This window comes from Drosophila eugracilis, unplaced genomic scaffold (genome assembly GCF_018153835.1).
Source record: "Drosophila eugracilis isolate 14026-0451.02 unplaced genomic scaffold, ASM1815383v1 contig_1765, whole genome shotgun sequence".
Lineage (NCBI taxonomy): Eukaryota > Metazoa > Arthropoda > Insecta > Diptera > Drosophilidae > Drosophila > Drosophila eugracilis.
This window is the reverse complement of record NW_024572605.1, coordinates 1,432,765-1,456,514: the sequence shown is the minus strand read 5'-3', so window position 1 is coordinate 1,456,514 and position 23,750 is coordinate 1,432,765. Positions and strand designations below refer to the sequence as shown.

Here is a 23,750-nt window from a genome sequence, read left to right as displayed (position 1 = left end):
GCTTGCAAAAAATGTTCTTGCTTTGATTGACCAAGATCACAGCTGATCATGCTATAAAGCACTATAACAGTTATATCAGCGCTCTCTTTAACTGCCACTCTCTGCCTCTCCTTTGAGCGACTCTCATTAGGAAAGCTTTTTTTTACTAGCCAAGACTAGAACCAGAATGTAGATCTGGGAATCAGATTTATGGAAACTGAGTAGAATATTTCAAGCCTTTCAAGATCAAGTAAAAGCCTTACATGCACTTACGGTCGGACATATATTTCCAGTAGTTGAAAAGAAAACTTGTAACCGTTAAAATTAGTCACTAATTGCAGGCTTAACTATCATCTTTATGTGTAGAATTGTCAAGAGAAAGAACATTAATCATATTTGTAATAAAATGGTAATTCCTTCACTCCTCTCTCTCTCATTCTTTATCCCTTTTTTCTCAATAAGAAAGAGGCGGGGAAAAGAGCATTAAGGACACGAGCAAAGAAAGCAATCGTGAAAATGACCCGAGGGCCCGACCAAAGCTGAATTGAAAAGCTTTTCATTCATAACCTAGCACAACAACAACGATGATGGGGGCAGCATCAACAACTGTGGAACAAATGATGCCAGCAGCTTGCGGAAATGCAGCGAAATGGGAATTTGCGGAAAAGATAAGCGGAGCAGGGAAATGAGGAAAAATATATAGAAACAATGGCGGATAGGAATCAGCATTTCAGAGGCATGGGGACCGTGTGTGTGTGGAAGCTATCCAAAATAGAAACTGTTTAAAACTTTGTTATTCCCTTTTTTCCGAGAGCTTTCGTAAGCGGCTTACGTTGCTCGACATTCATACGCCCCGTTGGCCGCTGAGGCGCTATCCCCGCCCACTTTCACTTCCACTTGCACTCCCAATTCCGTTGCCTTTCGCTAAGCTCGAACACTTGCGTAAATAAAAGTATCACCCGGAGCGTCGGGAAACGGCTCTCTCTCTCTCTCTCTCTGTTTCTCGCTGGTTTCTCTTTTTAGTACTGTAGTGTTTCAGTGTCTAGGTCGAGGCGGCAGCTTTTTCTCCTGAAGGTCGCCTGGCTAACTGTTCGATGTGTCTCTATTGGATTTATCCCCTTATCATCGGAGGGGTGTCGGTAAGAAGGAAAGCCCAGCGGGAGGAAAACTATCGACCGACTACGGAGGATGTTTATAAAGTAAATAGGCGGCAAAAGAAAGCAAACTTATCCGCTTTCCCTTAGAGTCTTCTGCCATCCACTTAAAATTGTCCAATTTCGAAATTTTTCCAATCGAATTATGATTTTTAAAAACATTCAATTGCATTCTAATTCGCATTTTAATTGGCCATCCGCACATTGTTCATCGGCCGGACAGCACACCCACATGCAGCCACATGCAAATGCATAATTAAGTGAGTTATTGTTCAAGGACGCATTCACTGTTCACCAACTGCCCCGAACTACCCACAAAAAGAATGGAAAGCTCGCCGATGCACGGAAAACCCTTCACTGCGAAAAAGTGCTAGGAGCATGTGAAATCTACATTCCTCTCTTCCTCTCAAGGACAAGATATTATCCAGAAATAAATATTATCTGTTTATAAATTAATAAATATTATTTATAACTTTATAAAGTTATTATAATGAATCTATAATAAAAGCAACTAATAAGAACAGGTTCATCTAGGCGTATACTTGATATTATAAGATTGCCATCACCATTCTCAATTTGAACTAATTTTTGGGCAGTGGCCCTAATGGCATTACCACTCCCACTGCCTTTTTTCGCCAGGATACCATTTTCCCATTCCATTGGGCCGTAAATCAAATTGCAAATCAAAAGCAGCGCCCAGCAGCTGCCATAAACCTTTATGGCAAGCGAGCGTGGGAAGAAAAGCTTCGCGGAGCTTTCCACGCTCCCGAAAAGAAAAGCGCTGGCTTTTCTCTCTCGCTTTTCATTTTTCACTATTCGCATTTCGCACCCACACTCGCCTTTCAGCGGGATTGGGAATCTCCTGCTGCTGCTTCCGTTTCACTTTCAGTTGCTTTCGAATTGTCCGCCAAATTGGACGCTCCATGTGTCCGTAATTTTCGATCCACCCACGGGAGCAGGCAGAGAAACAACAACATTAAAGACCCTGGCCAAATCAACAATAACAACTCTCGGCTGTAAAAACTACTTTGTGACATTCGCTAAAGCTTCTGTTCTGGCCAAAAAGATCCTCGCAAAAAGTGCTGAAAAGTGAAGAAAACCAAAAAGCAAAAAACAAAATTCTTAATTGTGTAAGTCCTGCGTATGTACATGTGAGTGTCAGTGTGTCTGTGCTCGGTGTGCGTGTGTGTGTGTGTATTGGTGGGAGTGCCCTTCGAGTCCTGGCGGTAAATATTTAAAACAATTAAAAGAGCCCGACGGGAGTGAAGAGAAAGCCAAAGCCCGAGCCAAGGTCCCGCTGGACCCGTTGACAAGCCTAATTAAACGGCATCCCGTTGCATCCACATCCTGCTGGCAGGATAACTGCATTGTCTGGTTAATTCTCCGTTAATGCAACCTGATTACAGCCCAACGTCATGACATCCTAACTGCTCCCGCACCGGAGACCGAAAGCCAACAGATGGACAGACAGTTTCACTGGAAACGGCCCTGAAAATTCGCTGCAACTGCAAAATTTCGTTGCATACTTTTTCGGGGAAAACTATGAGTGAAAGCGGAGCCTTGGGTTAAGCCGAAAGTTGGTTCGGATTTAACAACAAGTCTTAACTTAAAATGCTGTCAACTCAGGACAAGTGTTAAGCAAACTTTTAAGTAATTAAACGTCAAAAATGTGATTTCGTTTTTTTTTAAAACTTAACAACTTAACAACCTGAAAAAATAAAAATATCCCTGAAGGTATTGCAAACACCTTTGAGAGAGGGTTACAAAAAGGTTAGCAAGATACAAATTGGAAAACTTTTAGTCTTTTGACTATTTGATCTCCATTTAAATCTTTAAAACTTGATATTTTCCTAGTTTGCTGCATTGTGAAAAGCAAAATGTGTATAAATAGTTGTTAATTGGCAAATCAAAAATTAGAACTTTGAACCGACATTTCACAATAGCTTGAGGCTTAAGTATAATTTACACCGAAAAACTTAATAAATGTAATAAATTTGTACTTCCATTAGACGTAAAAGCTATATCAGTTGAGGTGAATCGCAATTTATGCTAAGATTGAACCAAAATTGAATCCTGATTCCAACCGTAATTTTCATTATCTTAGAATCTTCAATAAATTTGCATGTACATGTTGTGAGCCCTTTCCCCCCAAACCCGTCGCTTCCAAATGCAGTCGCTTGGCTGGGCATCAGGTGCATCCAATTCCGGGCCGATTGGATACTTCGGGCTGAGCAAATATTTGCCACAAGTTGGCTAAGAGTGGGGCCTCCAGCCGTAGCCCTTCCTCTTGCTTCTCTGTTCCCTCGGCCTCCCGGCTTTCCGCTCAAGCCAAGCGTGGATGAACGCAAAATTAATTCCAGCTTCCACCCGCTGAGGACCCCCCTCGCTCCCCTGGACTCCTTGCGGCATCTTCAGGCCGAGTCCCGATAACTTTTTACTACTTTTTGCTATCCTTTTGCTTCTGCTGCCTAAGTTTTTCTTCGCTTTCTTGGCTCATTGTTATTGGAATGTCTATGTCGAGTTTTTTTTATTGTTGTACAGTCAAGCTGCTCTAAGTGGAACATTCTTGAGATCAAATTAGGTTGGTATTATTCTGCGATTCTTTCAGGATGAGGAAGTAACTCTGTTAAATTATGTTAAATTTACTAGAAACTACCATTCAAGATTATTTTTATGTCGAATTAATAATCGTTAAAAATTCCCTCTAACCACCATTTTGGTTTTAAAAAATCACAGTTCTTGCCATCGAAGTTATCCTGTAGCTGTCGAGGCTTTTGTTATAGTTATTGCTGTGGCTGCCTGCGTTGTTCTCGCTACCTTAGCATCCTTGCCCTTGGCGCGCGTTTTTCTTCTTCTGCTTGGGCCCTTACCCACACCCCCCCACCTTGGAATCCTTGTGTCGCTTTTTGTTCCTTTTCCTGTGTGCCTTGTGCCATCCTTCCTTCCTGTTCGGCATGAACGTGCGTTGTTTCCTTCGCGTTCGGGCTTTTGGCATTGGCCTGTCCGTGTTTTGTGCGTGTTTGCCAGGGCTCAGGCTCAGTTTTTCCAGTTTTTCGGCTTTTTTTGCTGTTTGTTATTTTATACGCTTGGCTCCGAGCGCTTTTCCTTTTCCCTTTGTATGTACATTTAAATCGCAATCAAATAGCAATAAAAACATCACCGAGCTGGCTAAAAAAGTGATCGGTGACATCGTGGTATCCAGTGCATTAGACTTAAAGCCACATTCTGATGGATGGCTGGATTTGGATATGTACAGTGTCCCCCATGGCGTATACGCAATGTGGCGGATCTGTTTACTTATCGTTTTGGGGAACTTGTTGAGAGCTTGAGTGGTAAATTGATAATTTGGAGGAGGTTTCCGGGACCATAACTAATATTTCGAATACTATCAATAAGTTTATAGAAAGAAAAAACATCTATAAAAGCAGATGACTTAAATTACTTAGCATGGGAACAAAGAGAAGGTGAAATGGATTACTTGTATTTACTAATGCAAACGTGAGGGATTAACTAAATATGCGCGACAGTAAATGCTATGAACTTTGACCTTTCCAAGGAGTGGACTGTGATAGTGTGAGTGGGGGTCAGGGAAAGCAGGAAAAGCTAGCCACGGCTACAGCAATAAGCTGTTAAACTACTTGTGCATGTCAGCAGAAGCTTTCCCCTGGATTTCCCGACATTTCCCGCTCCATCCACTCACTATCTCTCCGCCGCAGCTGTTGTTGCATTTCCCTGACAATGCAACTGCCAATATCCATGGATGTGGATATAAGTAGCGATGTGGAAGTGCATGTATGGATGTAGATGTGGATGTGGAAGGCCGATTGCGTTAGTTGTTTGCGGCTAACATTGACATTTGTGTCCATTTAAGCGTAAGATTCCTTCAAGGGAAGCGCGCTCTTATGCAACATATGAAAATCATATCAGATTGCGTAAACACGCCGGCACACCTGGAGAAAATATTTAAATTTCACCTTTAGTTATTAGAGAACTTCAACTTAGGATACCATATATACATAATAAGAAAATAAAACCATTTTATATCACGATATAAAGGGATTAATAATAACTATATATTATATACTACATCCCTGAAAGGGAAGATTATATTTTGTGAGTGTAACAATCCACGTGGATGCAAATTTCGCGTATCTGCTCGCTTGCATTTGAATCAATGTCGCCCGAAGGTTGCATTTACCTCCCAAATTCATGCATGCCATTTGCGTTCTTATTTCGTGGCCAATAAATTCCCCCTCCCACCGGGAAAGCCTCCTGTGTCAGCACTCGGCCAGTTCCTGAAACTGCTGCATGATCAGGCCCTGCAGCATCTCTCTGGCCAGAATGCATCCGTGGCAAGGGCAATCGCGGGAATTGGGAATGTGCTCTGACCGCAGATTGGTCATTTCCAGTCGTCGTTGTGCCTCCCTCCTCGCACGCCTCCTCAAGGTCCTGACTTTGCAGTGCACAGAGCTGTAGATGATGATACCTGTTCGAAAATAACAAAAACATTCAAGTTTTTATTATATTCTTACTCTGACATTCCCTCACTTATATACCCTTTATAGGGCTGATAGATGTCCTAATATGTAATCATTACAATAGTCGTTACTTAGTATTGATCTTTGATAATGTTTAAGGTAACTAAAATCCAGTAAAAATATTCAATTTTAAGCAACTTACCAACAGCAACAACGGCAACATGCAAAAGTAGCACCATAAAGACAAAGCGGTAAAAATGCGGATGTTTCCTCAAATCTTCAAATGGAAATTCGATTTGGCCATTGTTGCTAATATTCCCAGCCGTTTGTTCCACAACAGGGTTTTCGGTCAGAGTATCCAAGTCGAATTCCGTGGAAATCTCGTCTGTATTGTTTTCATTCTCGTAATCAAACATTTGCAGCAGCTGCGTTTCATTAAGCCAGTCAAAGTCTTTCCCGGAATGCATAGAAATTGAGATACAAAATGCAATAATCAAGCGAACCCCAGGGGCATTCCTCGTTGCACTTACCTGTAAAGTTGTCATCGGCTTTGACCAGGTGAGCATAGGTAATGAAGGTGGCTAGTAGTAAGGCCCACCTGGCGATGTGTACCTGGGCGGAGGGATCCATGGTGTTCCGGCAATCGATCCAATGCAACTGAGCAAACTATAATTGTTTAGGCCCAGTTGGGACTTATCAACGGAACAGCTGTTTGTGGGCCGAGATAAAGGTTCGTTTGATCTGCCTTTGATTTCGCAAATGAAAACATCCCTTGTCGAAGCACAGTTTGGGGAAATTTATTAGTAAATTATATTCAGTGACCATTAACTTTTAAATAAACTTAAAATATTTCCTAAAAACAAGGCAGTATAGTGTAGCGTAAGTCTAGTTGAATGACATTCAAAGTACAATCGGAGGACTTTATGCACATTGTGTGGCGACCCCACAGTTTTCAAGGCAGAGCGAGTTCCTGGCGATGAGGCAGCTGCCACAGAAGCAGTTGACCTTGGGGGTGTGCAGGAAGGTCATCTCCAGAACATGGGCCGTCTCCCGGGGCAGAGTGGGCCACACGATGCTTTGGGTTCGCGGGGCGTAGACATCGAGGCCATCGGAAGTGGATTCCACAGTCTGCGAAATCCGACAGAAGCAGCAGATACATCCTGGTGGCCAAAGGAAATCGGAAATCTCCGTTCTGTGAGTTGATCAAGGCGATGGTAAAATCAGTTAAACTCACCCAGGAAACCTAAAAGGATCAGGACAGCTAGGCCCAGGAGAGTCAGCAGAAGGATTCTCATCTGGAACTCAGCCAGCAGAGAGTCCTGACTTTTAGTCCCAACCCCATTGCAATCACATTGGTCCAATAAAATGGAAAGTGCTAAGATGACAAAAGTGCATCGAGTGCCCGACGCCGAAGACATTTCGTTAATGGTTTCTTCCGCCTTCCAGCGAACAATAAACAACTCGAAATGGGAAAACAAACGAAGGGAAAAACAGCTGCGAGCAGATGGCGACATCGCCGTGCAACAATAACAATCGGCTAGCAAACTTGTGCGAAAATGAAAATTTTTGCAAGTGCTAATCGGCATAAAGCTTCTTTTGGGCGAACCCCCATCCTCTTTGGGTTTCAGCTGCGAAAATTAATCTCTTTAAAATCCATTTTACTGGTGTAACTTGGCTACTTGGCTACTTATAGAAGATATTAGTTAGCTCTATTAAAACATGAATTTATATATATATAATTTTAGTAATACTTATCCTAAAACTAAATTATATTCACTAGTTTTTCTTTCACTGAAAAAGGTATGTCTGTTTTGAAAGCAAATTTACCTTGCTTGTACATACAAGTTCGTACCCTTCATGACCTGCCCACCACCCACTTCACCTTGCCACCCACCGTTCCACCCACTTGTCGGAAAGCATTAAATCCGTGCGTTTTGCCTGGGTGTGCATTTGTCATAAACCGAATAAAAAGTAACCCATTTGCCCTGAGAAATTACATTTAAATTGCAAATTTAAGGTAAAAACAAAACGCGTAGCACACCCAACACACACACACTCGACAGTCGGATGCACTCAAAACCATGAAAATGTATGCAAAGGTTGCGGTCCAAGAGGAAAAGAGGGAGATTCTGCGAAAACTGGATAACAAGAAAAAATCATTTGCAGACATAATTCACTTAACTGCCAGCTGTCTCTGCTCGTTCTTGTTTATTCATTTCTCACACACCTCCCTGTCGTGCATTCATTTTATTTCGCTTTTCTATTTGAAATTCAAAAATGAACTGCATACGATGTCCTTAAGGTAACTAACAAAAAACAACACTAACGCTTTTAGTTCGCGTAATTTTCAATCGATATTAGGGCAATCAATTTAAAAATAGTCTAATGGAGAAATTGTGTGCCTTTAATTATTAAAGTGGCGACCAGAAAGGTGACGTTGCGCAAAAACAAAGAGCTGTCAGATATTGGTAACCTATTTTCTTGGCAAAGGAATAGCCAAGCCTTGTTATCCACTTAAAAAACTGGAAAATTCTGTTCTGCCATAGTTGTTTTTCCTCAAACTGATGAAACTATCTTTCCATCTTAGAAAGTAAGGCCACAAGCCATACAAATTTACTCTGGCGTTTTCAACAATTTAATCAACGAAATGATTTGCAATTTGAAATTCATAAAAAACGGGGAGAATCACTTGAAATGCCACTTTACGCGCATTTTGATTGTGATTTAGCGCTGAATTTGCGATTACCAGGACGATGACAGCGAAGGACGACAGACGATGACGAAGTAGATGAATATTTAATGCGGGCTACAGGAGCCCCAGGGACGCAGGACCCTGAGGTGAGGCGCAGGAGAGCAGGAAAGTCGCAACCATGCAATAGAACGTGAAAATCTGTTTTCCACAAGCATTATCCGAGGAGCATTGGAACGGAGGCAACTTCGTTGCATCGAGAGACAAATTTGTATGCGTGCGCTTTGGCCTCCGCCGATGGTCATGTGGCTATGTAGCTATGCAGCTTTAGCTCCCGCAAAACTGAATAATCGATAATGCCGTCGAGCACTTGAAATAGCACCAATAGCTCATTGAACAGCGCCAACTACAACAAAGGGGCCAGCAGCATCTGCTCTTTTTGTTTCTTCTGATGGTTTCATTTGCATCCACTTTTCCGAGAGGCAACACTAGGAACTGCATAATTATTCAAGGCTTTCATGTTCAGCTTTCAGTCATTTGTCAATCAATTTGGATGTATGAATGTTTCAAGATAGTTCTGAAATGGAAAGGAAAAGATCCGAAAATGTGCAGTTCGAGTTATGTTTTTTAGTTCCAAGTCAGTTAATGATTTTTTCATCATAAATTAGAGTTGTTTCTAGATGTGACTTATGTAGCAATACAAATTTAAGTAATATCCTGTTTCGGTCAGTGCTTTTTTTCATTTCCTAGGCCTACCCTTTCTCCTAACCCTAAACCCAAGCCACCCAAGGGGCGAAGGTCGGTACTCGCTTTGTTTGCCGCTTGTGGGCAGCCTTCGTGGGTTCAAGTTCAAGTGCTCACAGTTTGCCCCTTCGTAATTGCCGTGACTTGTGCAACAACAGAAAATACAGATGGGACGGCGATGATGATGGGATGAGGATGACGAAGGTCCCTTGTCTCGCCTTGGGGTCCCGGCCCAGGGAAATTTAACTTTTGCATAAAAATGTCAAAAAAGGGAAAATTATGAAATGCCAAAAGGCGGAAAACGGTGTCGGCGGATTGCTCGCAAAAAAAAAGAACAGGAAAACTAGAAAGCAGCTCATGTAAGCGGTGCCTCCTCCACCAATTTCACCCTCCCCCTCGTTTATGCATTGCACATTCCCAAGGTCGTTAAATGCAACTCACCCGCTACCCAACGCCGCCCCTTTGTTCTCATCAAGCGTAAACAAGCGAGCGACGGCAGAAGCTCGAAAACATTTTCACACTCGAATTGACCAAACACAAACAAGGCAAAGAGCGCTAGGCAAAGGGAAGTGCGGAGGCGTGAGGGGGAAAATAGTGGAAAATGTAAGGGAGTTCAACTCCCTCCTCCTCTTATTAAATTTATTTTTTCGCTCTCACACGTGGCCAACCGGTTGCACTTTAATAATTAATTAGTTCCTTTATTAAAAGGGCTCTCGTGTGTGCTTCAAAAGCAGCTATGGAAACCCTGCCAGAACATGGGTCTCGAAAATAATGTAATACTCTTTTAATTAATTATAATTTTTATAATTTAAGGTAAGCTTATTTAAAAAACTCGTCAGCGTAAAAAAGCCAAAAATGGTCGGAATGAGGATTGTCATATCTCATTCTGCTGGTAATTAAATTTCTAACAAAACTGTGTTCACACCTAAAAATGGTAAATTTGGCCATTTTTCGGAAAAATGACTGCGAAACTGCGAAAAATGGCTAAAATTTAAAAGTTGCAAAATCAATTGGATAGTTAAAGAAATGGTTAGTTTAGGTCGTTAGCTGCTCAGAACAGTTTTCTTTTAGCTCTACCTCTTGTTTTGGCTATTTTATAGGCCATAAACCTAGATAAAATATTCCAAAAATTACTTAGCAATCGTTGTCCCGATTTATCGGAAAAGAAGTCGTTATTTTCATCATAACTTTGCAAAAAATGGTCGGAATGTGGATTATAATATCTCATTCTGCTCGTAATTAAATTTCTAACAAAACTGTGTTCACACCTAAAAATGGAAAATTTGGGCATTTTTCGCAAAAAAGGATGATGGTACCCCTTATCAAAAATGGGAAAAATTACCAAAAAATTAAAGTTCCAGAATCAACTGGGCAGTGATAGAAATGGTGAGTTTAGGTCCTTAGCTGCTCAAAAAAGTTGTTCTTTGGGCTCTCCGTCTTGTTTTGACCAATTTATAGGTTGCGACCTATAGTAATACCTAGCAATCATTCTTCCGATTTATCGCCAAAAATGTCAATACTTTAACCATAGTAAGACTAAACATGTTGGGAATATGGAATGCCACATATATATTGTTACATAACGATTGTTGAATTCGATTACGAATTGTAAAGCTGAGAATGAATTCAGACTTCGGCACAAGCCAAACATTTGCTTTACAATTTCCTAAATATCCAAAAAGCAATGAACGAGTGTGTGTGACTTCAATCAAGTCTCGCACATAAGTTCGACCATCCAGTTGGTCAAAGTTTGCTTTACAGTTGGCCAACTTTCCCCAGCCATTTATTTACTGTGCTGAGTGCGGACTCCCTTACTTACGTGCTCCGAATAGTCGGATATAACCCAGGAATCCGTTCGAAAAAAAAGCAATATAGATTTTCTGTGGGCGCTAAAACGCTTTCGTTTTCACCTGACCGATGCAAAGGAAAACTTTCCAGGCACTTTTCACGCTTTTTCAATGGAAACTTTAGCCACCTACCGATTCTCATTGTCAGTCGGTTGTGTTTCGACCATTTCCCGAAAAGTTCGCACAAAGCTAAATGTTTATTTGTACTGCAGTTAGTTGCCGCCAGTTTGTTTGTTTGTTTCCCTGTTGTTTCCCTGTTGTTTCCCTGCTGTTTTCCTATTGTTTTTTGTTTTCTTTGCTTGTCGCCGCTGAATCGCATTCTTGGGCCAGGAATCATTAGGAACTATTTGCTAAGCAAATGCCACTGGCATTGCGAATGGGTTGGAATAGTTGCAGGCGGACTCGGAATGCTGGACCGCAGAGGAGTGGGAAATGGAATGGAAAACCAGGCCAGGAGCAAAGTAACCTTGCTCGAAAATGGCAATGGGAATTGGGTATTGTGGTTTTCCCTTTCTCCCTGCGGCGTTTTCCATTCAGAGCTGAAATTCCCTGGCTTTTCCCACGATTCAAGGCATTTTCACAGGTCTCCCATGCTGAGATCATCATTGGCACATTAGCAGCCTCATTGGCACACTCACTTGGCTAAATACACATTTGACTGCCTAATTACGAGGCTGTCAACAAATTGCCATAAAAAAAACAACACCATCTCAGTCAAGAAAATGGCACAAAAAACGTGACCAGGCAAAAAACACTCAAGCAGTGCGGAAAAGCAGGAAAATCCTCTCACATCTCATCGCATACCCCATCACACCATGTTATGGCCACTACAGAATGTGTGACAGTTGGACTCTATGGCATGTATATGGTATATAAGAGAGCAGGCTGCCAGTGTGTGGGTGGGTGCGAACAAGTGTGAGTGCGCCCAGCATCAAGTGCCATTGACGGCGCGTCATTTTCTTGAGTACTCATTTATCCTCGGCGCACAAAGTTGGCACCCACTAAAAAAAGCAAAAGGCATGTCTGTGTATTTAATTAACGTAACGGAAATTACAAAATCTTCCTGCAGATACTAATCCATTGAACTTGGATTGGGCTTTAATTAGCTGGCTTAAATCAATGAAAAAGTATTGTTGACCTAAACAAGGTTCGATTTAGTTTCAGCAAGTGCTTTTATATCAAATCTAGTTTTGCTAAGCCTTTTCTTACTAGGAGAAAACTAAAACACTCTGCGAATAAAGTGTGTATACAGTGTAAAGACTATATTCTATTTGTAACTTTCGGCTTCCGTAACTACATAAATACATTCACACGCAAAAGTTAATTAAATAATTTTCCGCATATATGTAAAACCAATTTTAAAGTTGAAAATTGCTTCTATGGTCTTCCTAATTGGATTATTTAGAGAGCTTATTAGCGTGTGAGAAGTTTGTAAAAAGCTTTTTGTGAAATGAAAAACCTTTTATTTATAAGTTGAGTTTGCCCTGCAAAAAGGTGGACAGAAAATAGCGTGACCTGGCTTATTAATAATTAGATTGATTAAAGTGTTTTTTAGAATCTGAGAGTATTATAGGAACTGCAGAGGGATTACCCACCAACATGCAAATCAAAAGCTGAAAACAGAAGTAGCCAATTGATTTGTGGTTCCTGGTTCTATTACAACTAATTAGCTCATTAGTGGGGTAATTCAATGAGCCTTTCCAATTCATGTTCATTTTTACCACAGTTAAGCATTGTTTACCTAATTTATGCAGCTTTAGTCACATGACCTTTCTTTATTGTTTCCATTTAGCTGGAATCGAGGTCAGTATTATCCGTCAGCATGCTGCACAGAATTCATTAGAGCTCTTGGCCAACTGTGAAAACTGGCAGTGGGCCAACTAGTTGTCACCTGTAGGAACTTTCTAATAAATTGCAATATTTGCATATTCCGCAGCTGGAGGAAGATCCGAAGTGCCACCGAAATGGGGCAGAGCAGCAAGTCCGGAGCTGGCGGAGGTGGAGGCGGAGGAGTGGTCTGTCCCTCGACGGCGATCAGTGGCTGTGCCTCCGGAACGGCTCTAATCCAACTGGATGCATCTGGCCAAGGCGCCGGTGGAGCAGGTGAATCGGAACATGAACGTGGCACTTGGACGGGTCGATTCGATTTCCTGCTGTCACTATTGGGTTATTCAGTGGGCCTGGGAAATGTGTGGCGTTTTCCCTACCTGTGCTACAATAATGGAGGAGGTAAGTGAATTTGGAAAACTAATACTTAATAGTATTTAGAATAAGTAAATTTAATAAATTACCTTTAGAATGCTTTTTCTTTCAATAAAACAACTCAACTTAATCGAAAAAAATACTTTCCAGGAGCCTTCCTGATCCCCTTCACCATAATGCTGGTGATTGCCGGACTTCCGCTGATGTTTATGGAACTTTCATTTGGCCAGTACGCTGCCTTGGGGCCTGTGGCAGTGTATCGCAGATTTTGCCCGCTCTTCCGAGGACTGGGAACCGGCATGATCCTTGTATCCGCCATAGTGATGCTCTACTACAACCTGATCATTGCCTGGACCATCTTCTACATGTTCGCCTCGTTTGCCCCGGTGCTTCCTTGGCAGAATTGCGAACCAGCTTGGAGCACGAAGTGTGAGTATTTCCCCTGGGGACATAGTATGATGGCTCCAATTAATTAATAGGCCAAAACACTCGAGGCTAGAAAAAAAGAAAATAGCGGTGGGAGAAAGTGGATGCCAGATTCTTATCTTTTGTTACGTTTTTCGGGTAATAAATTAAGCAAATTGCAAGCTGTCAAAAGTGGAATTTTATTTTGCTTTTCTCCGGCTTTGTTTTTGTTTGTGTCCATCGGCGGCACGTGGCTCGGTTGGGAAAACACATGGCTGGGAAATTGGCGAGGTAGAGGGGGTGGCAAATGGTTGTGTAACCAGCAGACCCGGAAGACAATTGATTCAGGACAACTGAGATGGCAGGGACCAAAGCAAAGACACACAACATTCCAGGGAAACTTTCAAGGAAACTTGCAAATCATTGCAAAAAATAAAATTTAAATAAAAAACTCGATAAGTTCGCAGTGAAATATCCATTCGAATAGTTGAACTTAGCATAATTCCAGGGGGATCAAAAGTACATCATTCATTTGGCCCCGAGAAATATGCTATGGTTGCCCAGGCACATCCACATCCACAGCCACATCAACATTCTCTTCCGCCCTTCATTCACGCACACGCAAACAATAAAAAGTATGAACAAACTTTTGCCGAGAATTATAATAATAAACAAGATGGAGGAGAGGAACAATAACGCATGGAGGAATTCTGGGCGCCTTGAAGTAGGCAATTGTTTTTGTGCCTCGTTTGACATTGTAAGGTGAGAGGAAAGCTTATGCGTGTGTGTGTGTAAGGACTCGCCTATGAGTGTATGTGTGTGATTGCCTAGGAAGGCGTTTCCTTGCGAATCCCTAAGCCAGCTTTTGACTTTCCTTCCCAGAAACAGACACACAAACACTTTAAAACGTTCCAGCACGCGAAACACATAAATCTTTAACGAGCATCGAACGGCGACTCCTCGGTATTCTGGAAATAGAAGTCACTCGGATTGTTCATACTTGGCCGGAAAAGCGTGGAAAAGTTTCTTATGTAGGTCAGAAATGATGACAGCTTGAGACTTTGAAGCATTTTCCAAACACATTTAGCATAAATTAAATTTCTTCTATGCCAGAAATTGTATAGATATACTGTGACTAATAATGGGCGGAAAACTTACAACATCCTTGCTTAATGTGTTTCCATTAAAATATTCTCAATTATCCCAAATCTTTACCTTAATGTTGTGTTTTAGTACATTTGGAAAATCTTTGTGTATTTTCCTTGGAATGGTTTCCCTTATTTATATATGCCACGCCTGTTTTATGGCTGTCACCTAAGCAGCACTCGCCGGATTTCCACACATACAATATATGCCCACTCACGCACACACATTCTCAAGTGGCTGGGTGTGTATTAGATGGAACAAGGACCATCCTCGAATGCCATTGAAAGTTTTGCATGAGATAAGGAAGCGAAACCAACTAGAACATCCCGTTTTACTGGCAGAAGGGATTTTAGGGGCCTACAAATAATGAGAAACTAAGGGAAAAACATTTTAATTATTTTTTTTAGATTTCAAAAAAATACCTGCCTTTTAAAAATTATCAAACCTCTCATTTCACTTTTGAATATTAGGTACCTTAACTAGTGGAGTTCATATATCATACAACATACATGATATTTAGCCATGACTTGACAATCGAAAGGGAACTGAGCCACCGTCTTCCTCAGGTACTTGGAAATCAAATCAGACTTAGACAGAGGTCGCAGGCTGGCTGTCATTTCCGCTATTTTTGTGGGAGCTCAGAAATCGATAATGGATGCTATTGAGAATATTGATGGTGATATTGAGGGGATTGAGAAGCCCCCGTTGCGCCCGTTTCTCACATTTCACCTTCTAGAGAACGAACACGGCATCTTGAAATTGTTAAAATGACAAACAATTATGTCTTAACTGTTTTTGACACTCAATCGCTGGCAGTGGAGGATGCAACCTTGGGCCAGGCTTTTCCCTAAGCTCTCGGGATTCAAGACGAGGGAAAGTTGAGTACGGTTGAGGAAAATATTATGTATATAAACTAGGAGAGGGAGAGAGAGAGAGAGAGCGAGAGAGAGAGAGAGAGAGACTGCCTCGGCAGACAAGCAATTTCTTAAGGATTTTATTTATTGACACTTCGATTCTGCTTCCGACGCTGGCAGCATCCTGACCTCGTCGGCCGCCTTTGTCCTCGTCTGTTTTAGATGACAAATGTTTACTTTTAGTGTCACGATTAAAATGTGTTTAACTTTGTTTGTCCATGGATTGAATGTCGCACTCTGTTTGGCTTTCCACTTGCTTGTATGTTTATATTTTTCCAGTAAATATTTGGAAGGACTTTTTATGTGGCCAATAACCTAAATGAGCTTACAAATTTAACACTTATACGCCCGACACATAAGCTGAAAACTCTAGAACTTCAGGGCAAAACAAGCTCATCAAAGTTTGCCATCAAACTTAAAGGTCACAAAATTTAAGGCCAATTTCCTGCGCCAGGCGTACCACTCAAATTGAATAAGAAACTCGGGGCGTGTGTATCCTTTTGCAACCAGGATATACACACACACATACCCTCACCCACAAGGATTTGTTTCGAATGTGTGGACCGAGTGAATTTGTTAGGCAATCCTCGTTTCTTTTTCAAATAAAATTTATTTCATATGATTCGCATCTAGGATCTAGGGGCTGTTTGTGTGTGTGTTTGTGTAATCAAATTAATTGCAACACAAACAGATGCAGACAGGCAAATTAAACGGCGTGTAAACACTTTGAAGTTTTTCCCAAAACCATCAACCGCCAGCCACACGAAATTGTTCTCAAATTTATTTCCCCGTCGAAAAATGAAGCTGATGAATTGGTCTGATGAATGTGTGCGGGGTGCTCGAAATTTAACCTTAATTCTAGCTGCCAGAATGGTCTGAAATTACCAGGGGTTTTATTCGGATTTCGTTCATGGGAATCAGCAATGGGGCGTATGAGTAATGTCGCTGATTAAGACGGAAAAAATTTTCTTGTTTCCTTTAAGATTTAGTTCCTTTATTAGGTAGGAGAAATATCCTATTAGCCAAATCCACAAGCAAGTTCTACTCAACTGTCAGTTAGTCATTTTGTGGGATTTGGGTGAAAAACTTTGTCGGTGACACATTCCGCATGGCACCCACTCTTTTTTGGCACTCAGCACACATAAGTCAAATGTCATAACCAGAACTGGAAAATTCGACGTTTGTGCAAATGGAATTTAACTTATGTGTGCGCTAAACTCAGGTAAACATAACGAAGAACGAGTGTTGCAGGTTTTTGCGGAAAATATGGGGTCTCGGTTAAAGTCTCATTAGGAGAGATCAAGTCGAAGTGCTGTCGGGCAGGTCTTTATAGCCGTAAAAATACCCTCAGAAAAAGGAGAGCCCAAGACAGATTGCTCTGCTATTGACCTTTCACCCCCTCGACTTGGCAAAAGTTACAAGTTGCCAAAGAACCTTTTGTCCAACCCTTTTTGGCCAAAGGATTTTGGCATTCCCAGACCCTTTTTTGTGTTTGCCAGAGCCATTCATTGTTGCTGGGGCTGCCCCTTTTGTCCTATCCTCTGATTTGCTACTTTGTCCTTTTAATTATGTAGCTGGACACACAGAAAATAAAGTTGTTCAGCCCAACAAATAGTTCATAAATATTAAAATGCTGTTTGGCCTTTTATGCATAATTGAGAGGAAGTGGGTACGGGTGTGGGTGTGGATCCAACTTGCTGACAGCCTAAGTCTCTTGCAGATTGCTTCTCCTACGCCCAGGCGGATCAGTGCGAGGCCACCAACGGCACCTACTATCTGCGCACCTGCCACAATGCCACCTCCGCGGCGGAGAACAATATCACGGCTCTGGCCCTAGTTGCCCTGAAGCGACCACCAGCTGAGGAGTACTTCAAGTGGGTATCGGATAAAATAGTTTGAAATTTTATATATTTTACCTTTATACCACATTTTCAATTTATTACAAGAGAGTATTCGATAGTGTCTTAAGTTATTAATCTTGAAATCTTCTTTATTGCAAAGACTACATTCTGAAACCTAAACTTTCAACTTTTCATTCATGTGTACTGTGTCTGCCACTTGTAAGCCCCATTTTCGATTTGAACTTTGCTTTTGCAGCAACTTTGTGCTGGGACTGTCCAAGGGCATCGAGGAGACTGGCAGCATTAAGCTGTCACTGGCCGCCTGCCTCTTCCTGGCCTGGGCGATTGTGTTCCTCTGCCTGTGCAAGGGGGTTCAGTCCTCCGGCAAGGTGGTCTACTTCACGGCCCTGTTTCCCTACGTTGTCCTGGTAATACTCTTTGTCCGGGGTGTCACCCTGCCGGGTGCCAGCACGGGCATTATCTTCTACCTAACGCCCGACTGGAAGCAGCTGGCCAATGCCCAGGTAGGTGTTAAACTTAACTGGCAAACAGCCTTCTCCATGGAAGTGTCCTTAATTTCTCAACTGCTCTTCCAGGTTTGGGGCGACGCTGCGGTTCAGATATTCTTCGCATTGAGCCCGGCTTGGGGAGGTTTAATCACACTCTCATCCTACAACAAATTCTCCAACAATTGCTACAAGTAAGTTATATATCATTAAATTTAAATTAAATATCATAAACTCTGAAGATATTAAAGCAAAATCATTTCTTAAAGGGACTCACTGATCGTGGCCTTCTGCAATATAGCCACCTCGTTCTTTGCCGGCCTGGTGATCTTCTCCATCATTGGCTTCCTGGCTCACGAGCTAAACGTGGATGTGGAGAAGGTTGTGGACCAGGGTGCTGGACTGGCCTTCATCGTCTATCCAGAGGTGGTAACCCGATTGCCAATCTCGCCCGTGTGGGCGGTGTTGTTCTTCGTGATGCTCTTGACCCTGGGACTGGACTCACAGTTTGCTCTGATGGAGACCGTGACCACTGCCATTTTGGATAGGTTCCCCAACCTGAGGCAGTACAAGATCTGGGTGGTCCTGTCGGTGGCCATTTTCGGTTACATCGGTGGCCTGGGCTTCACCACAAATGTGGGTATTTCTAGAAAATAAGCTGGCTATAAATCTAACTTTACTGCTAATCTCTTAGAGCGGAATGTACTGGCTGCAACTGATGGACAAATATGCAGCCAACTGGTCGGTTCTTCTTATTGCCATCTCTGAATGCATTCTGATCGCCTGGATCTATGGATCCCAGAGGTTCCTTAACGACATTCAGGGCATGATTGGCAAGCGATCCTGGTTCTGGAACTTTTTCTGGGGCATAATGTGGCGTTATATCACCCCAGCTACCCTCTTGGTGAGTATTTCTTCTAATTTCTCCTTATTCTGTGATTTTCTTAATATATTTTTTCCGTTTTTAGTTTATTCTGTTCTTCAACTGGGTGGAGTACAAGCCGGCAAAGTATGGTCACTATGTGTACCCCATGTGGGCGGATGCCGTGGGCTGGATCGTAGGGCTACTGCCCGTGCTGGTCATTTTCTTGGTGGCCTTCCAGGAGATCTGGCGAGCACCCAAGAATCTCAATTTCCGGGAGCGCATCAAGCACCTGCTGCAGCCCACCGCCGAGTGGGGGCCAGCGGGAAGACCCTGTGTCAATCTACACGCCGAGCGTTACCAGAGCCAGAACTACGACGGGGTGACCAACACCCAGATCCTCATCGAAGACGATGCCTCGCCGAAGCTAAAGGCGAACAAGAAGGAAAAGCAACTGACTCTCGATGTGGACGTGGATGTTGAGTGCCTGCCACTGGCAACTGTGGGCAAGCGACCAGGTCCAGCTAAAACCATAGGAAAGCAAAGCAGCAGCAGCAACCTCCAGACAACTGCCAAGAATGGCACTCACAAGTCGCCAACCGAAATCAGTCCCAGCAAGCAGCCACTTATTTCGGCTGAAAAGGAAAATAAGTCAGCTACCACAAAGGTCCTGGCTGCAGGAACACAGAGCAGTGGACGTGAGTGTACCTCAATGTCCACATTTGCTGGTGGCGGGGAGAAGAATCCAACGAAAGTCAATTCAGCGACCGCGGCAACAACTATTGCAGCTACGCTGGCAAACAGCAACAGCACCACGACGACAGCACCACTTGCTGCTGCTGCTGGTGCCATTAAATCATCTCCACCAGCCTGTGTTACGCCCACAACTTTAGTCAGTGTTGCTACAGGAGCTACAGTTGCTGCTGGGGCGAATGGCAAAACTTCAGTTGCCGCTGGCAAAGCTCCACTCAAAACGACAATATCAACTGGTGCTACTACTATTGTTGCCGTTAAACCATCGTCACTAGCCAGTGGTGCACCCACAACAGCAACAGTTGCTGCTGGAAAATCACCAGCTGCACTTTCCCTAAATGTTGCTACTGCAGCTAATGTCTCGAAAATGGACAACACTGCACCTCTTAAAACGACAATATCAACAAGTGTCGCAGCTACTTCGGGAGCCATCAAAGCATCAACACCATCAAGTGTTGTAGCTAAAGCTTCGGTCAGCGTCTTGCCAGGAGCAGCACTTGCAGCTGGGACATCAAATGCTGCCAATAAGACGGCTCCACCCAAAACGACAATATCATCCGCTCCTGGTGTTGCAGCTGTTGTTACAACCAAAGACACGACACCAGCCAGTATTGCGCCAGTAAAAATAACACAAGCTGTAAAAACTACACCAGTTGCTGCTCCATCGGCAATTGTTGCTGCTGCGCTGCCAGGGAAGACCGCTGCCTCGGTGTCGAAAGCCAATATTGACTCTGGCACCAAGCCAACGGCTTCTTCATCCACTTCTAAGTCGGATGCCAAGCTAGTAACAGACACTGTGACCACAGCGGCAACAGTTAGTATTAGTGTGACAAACGGAAAAGTAATTCCGAGTGCAAGTGACTCGGCAGCAGCCATTAATATCACAGCAATTACACAGCCAGCAGTTATCCAAAAAACGACAACAGCAGCAACATCAAAGGCTACGACTGCAACGGCAATATCTCCAAAAACTGCCTCGAACACAAAGCCTCTAGCTACTTTAACAGCAAGTGCAAAGGTGGCAACATCGGGTGATATGCCCAGCAGCAGGACAACGGATAACTCTTCGGCAGTAAAGGCAGCGGCCAGCAGCAACATCTCGGCAAAATCTGCCAAAGCTGGCAAAACAAAACCAAACGAAACCAGCCCTACAAAGTCGACAGTGAAACCCATAAGACCGGGCTCAACCAGCCCAACGAAAGCTCCAGCATCTGCAGCTGGTGGGGTTAAGCCAGGAGCAACTGCTGCCAAGTCAGCAGTAACATCTGCTACGACATCGGCAACAGGCAGCGGTAAGAAGGCGGCAACATCGACAGCAGGAACATCAGGCAGCCAGGCCAAAACGAAAGGCAATGCATCCACGGGAGCTAAGAAGTAGGACGTCATCCTAGAGAATCCAAGGTAGGATCTACTTAGGTCAAAGGAAAACGGTTGAACCCGCAGTTCCCAATATCGAAAACTATTTTTATAAGTATATATATAAACGTGTATGTGTATGTATCTAACTAGCTAAGCAACCCACTTAAACTGTAAATGTAAAGAGTTTAACTAGGCTATTATGTGAACGGACACAAACTAAAGTCAAATATTTTATAGATATTTAATTTGGATTGGCAGGGCGAGAAGAGAGAAGATAGAGGAGGATCAAACCTTCATGTTTCCTATGCGAAAGTACCTATTTATCAGTCATCACTGTGGGATAGCTGTTCCTTAGTACCTAATTTCAAGTTGATGAATCGATGAGGAATGCAGGACGATGGCGGAAAGACTCGATTGTAATTACCGAAAAAGTTAACGTAGGATTTAGGACAGAACTCCAGGTGTTTGTTTATTGTTTGTTTTGTGTGTATATCCCTTTGGGGCCGCAGTAATTTGGCGCCAAGTAATTCGAGAGCAATGTTCAAAGTGCAATGGAAAACGTTGAGTTTTAAAAATATATAAATTTATATACAAATATACAAAGGTTATAACTAATCAATTTATACAAGTGAGAGATCATTTGATTGGTTTTTTTACTGCAAATATTGTTAAGACTACTTTGGTGGGAAGGGGCATCGGAGAGCGGAGGTATTTTTCCGTTTTATAAGTGCGTACATTTGTTTATAGAACCGTATACATCACCCGGAAAAACATGAAACCTTAATCTGTAAATGTAAAGTGTATCTATGTGCTCACTGTACTCTATGTTTTCTGAGCTAACGAGAGACTCATGTACCTAAATGTTAATCAAGTTGCATCAAATCCCTATTTGTGTGCATTTGTATAGTTAAGACAAATATTTAGAAATGTTTTATGTGCGTGGAGTAGATTGAAACTAAGGCAAATAAGGACAAAAATGCTCACAAGAAAATCAGAAAAAAAAACAATAATAACTAGTACATTTCTAGAATTTATATAACCATTGTTGTGTATTCATGTTGAAAGTAAATTATATAAATATATAAAAATATACAAAAATAGAAACAACTAGAATATTCGTAAATGTTTATATGTGTTTGTACCTGTAGTTAGTTGGGAAAATTGAAACACCACGTATTCAGAAACGATCTAATCTGAAGGATTATTAGTTTTGCTGTTCAGTTTATTTCGATTATCGATGAATTATTGCAAATTTTAATTAAAAACCCTTAAAATGTGTGATAAATTATTTGCTCTGGCTCAAAGTAATTTTCAATTTGTGTCAAACATACTTTAGGCATAAGTGAAAAACTTGGAAACAGGAATATATATTAGTATGCGAATTGAAATTGTTGTAATTTGAGTTTGTTGTTGTTGTTTGTTTAGCGCAGTAGCTGTGACACAAGCCTACATACATATGTACCTAGACCCTAGAAACTTAAATCAAACGTATAACATTATCTGCACTCAATTAGTTAATCTTACTAAGAGTTTGGGTTTAAAAAATTCAACCATTTTAGAAATCTTTAACAATTTTTAAACGTTTCAAGATGATTGACTTTTTGAGTGCATAATAATGAAATATAATGAAATACGCCATCGATGTTGCATGTTGTTTAGTTGAACTGGATGTGTACCTGTAAAATGAAAATGGCAAAGTAATCTAAGCAGAATTATCAAATATATTAGGTAAGAAATTATATACCGGCTGTTCGAAAAGATATAAATTAATAACAACACATGTAATGCCGCAATTTTGCTCAAACCTAACTTAAGTCGCAAGTAAAAACACAGAAATCTAAACTGTCAATTCAGACAAGATATTTATAATTTTAAAGTATGAAAAACTACTCAATTGGCATACAAAATAGTCAAATAAGAAGAGTTTACTTTAAACATTGAACAGAGGAGCTTCAAATTTTATATGAAACTTTGGGATGCCAACGGAATAGATCAAAATGTTTAAATAAAACTCCAAGGAACTAATTAAACAATCGCAATTCATATCCCCTTAAATCAATAACTGAAAACCAAAATAAAGCCCATCAACCGGAAAACCCACCAGCTACATGATCAATAAAAAATACTTGTATTACAAACCAGTCAAATATATTTAAGCAGGAAATCTATTAAATGTGTGCATTTTAAGCGAATAAATAATTAAGATTAGATAACTGAAGTCAGGATTTAAGAAACCCTTTGGGTCCAACTGGAAAACATTAATAGTTTTTCCTGCACTTTCGGTAAACTAAATTTAACAAATTTCTGTTAATTCAAAATCAAAAGTTATTCTCAGCGTTATGTAATCAGAAAAGTTATTTTCAGACGGATTCGAAAGGCAACACAGTAATTAATTGGAGTTATGCAAATCAAAAGGTCCCAGTCAATTTCTTCAAACAATTTTGAAAAGAGAAGCCGGGCTAACTATACAAAATATCTTATTAAAATAGATGTGTAACATTTTTGCTGTTCTGGTAATCAAAAATATATGTTATATCAAATTAAAGGTGTAAACAAATATTACACATATTCCACAGATGCCAATAACTAAACGAGTAATCATAAATACTTACGTTAAAATGTATATTTAAGCAGAGAAAAAAATATTCATGAATAAATATTTATGGGTTTTAACAAAAAAAGACGGTCCTTAGCATTATTCTGTGGTTATTGGCTTGGTGTTTTCAAATGCAGTGTTGTTAACACGCAACTCAATTACAAATATAGAAAAAAATTAATTTTTTCAATAAAAGTTGTGGAGGGGAACGAGGATGATGGTAAACTCGCGGATTTGAAAACCGATATGAGCACCGAAGGCAAAACCCCACCATT

The 23,750-nt window shown here is 41.5% G+C and overlaps 2 protein-coding genes and 1 non-coding gene across 4 annotated transcripts; 1 reads left to right on the top strand and 2 right to left on the bottom strand.

The window, feature by feature from the left end:
- Window positions 1-2,045: 2,045 nt before the first annotated feature.
- On the top strand, window positions 2,046-23,554 carry LOC108107436. Of its 2 annotated transcripts, XM_017214974.2 has the most exons (10): window positions 2,046-2,263; window positions 12,828-13,120; window positions 13,244-13,522; window positions 17,279-17,432; window positions 17,656-17,923; window positions 17,996-18,099; window positions 18,175-18,541; window positions 18,600-18,809; window positions 18,874-20,921; window positions 21,117-23,554. In XM_017214974.2, exons 2-9 carry the CDS (start codon window positions 12,856-12,858, stop codon window positions 20,896-20,898), a joined length of 3,672 nt encoding a protein of 1,223 aa, XP_017070463.1. In that variant the 5' UTR covers window positions 2,046-2,263; window positions 12,828-12,855; the 3' UTR covers window positions 20,899-20,921; window positions 21,117-23,554. The 2 variants fall into 2 exon arrangements, with proteins under 2 accessions (XP_017070463.1, XP_017070462.1); XM_017214973.2 differs by having other exon boundaries at window positions 18,874-23,554.
- Window positions 5,411-7,029, bottom strand: LOC108107438. The gene is given in 5 exon segments (XM_017214975.1): window positions 5,411-5,619; window positions 5,814-6,062; window positions 6,142-6,223; window positions 6,554-6,835; window positions 6,838-7,029. Coding segments are annotated over 5 exon segments (1,014 nt in total).
- Window positions 14,999-15,090, bottom strand: LOC121529705. Its single transcript, XR_005993615.1, has one exon. It is a non-coding gene; the product is annotated as a small nucleolar RNA SNORD116 (small nucleolar RNA).
- Window positions 23,555-23,750: the final 196 nt, after the last annotated feature.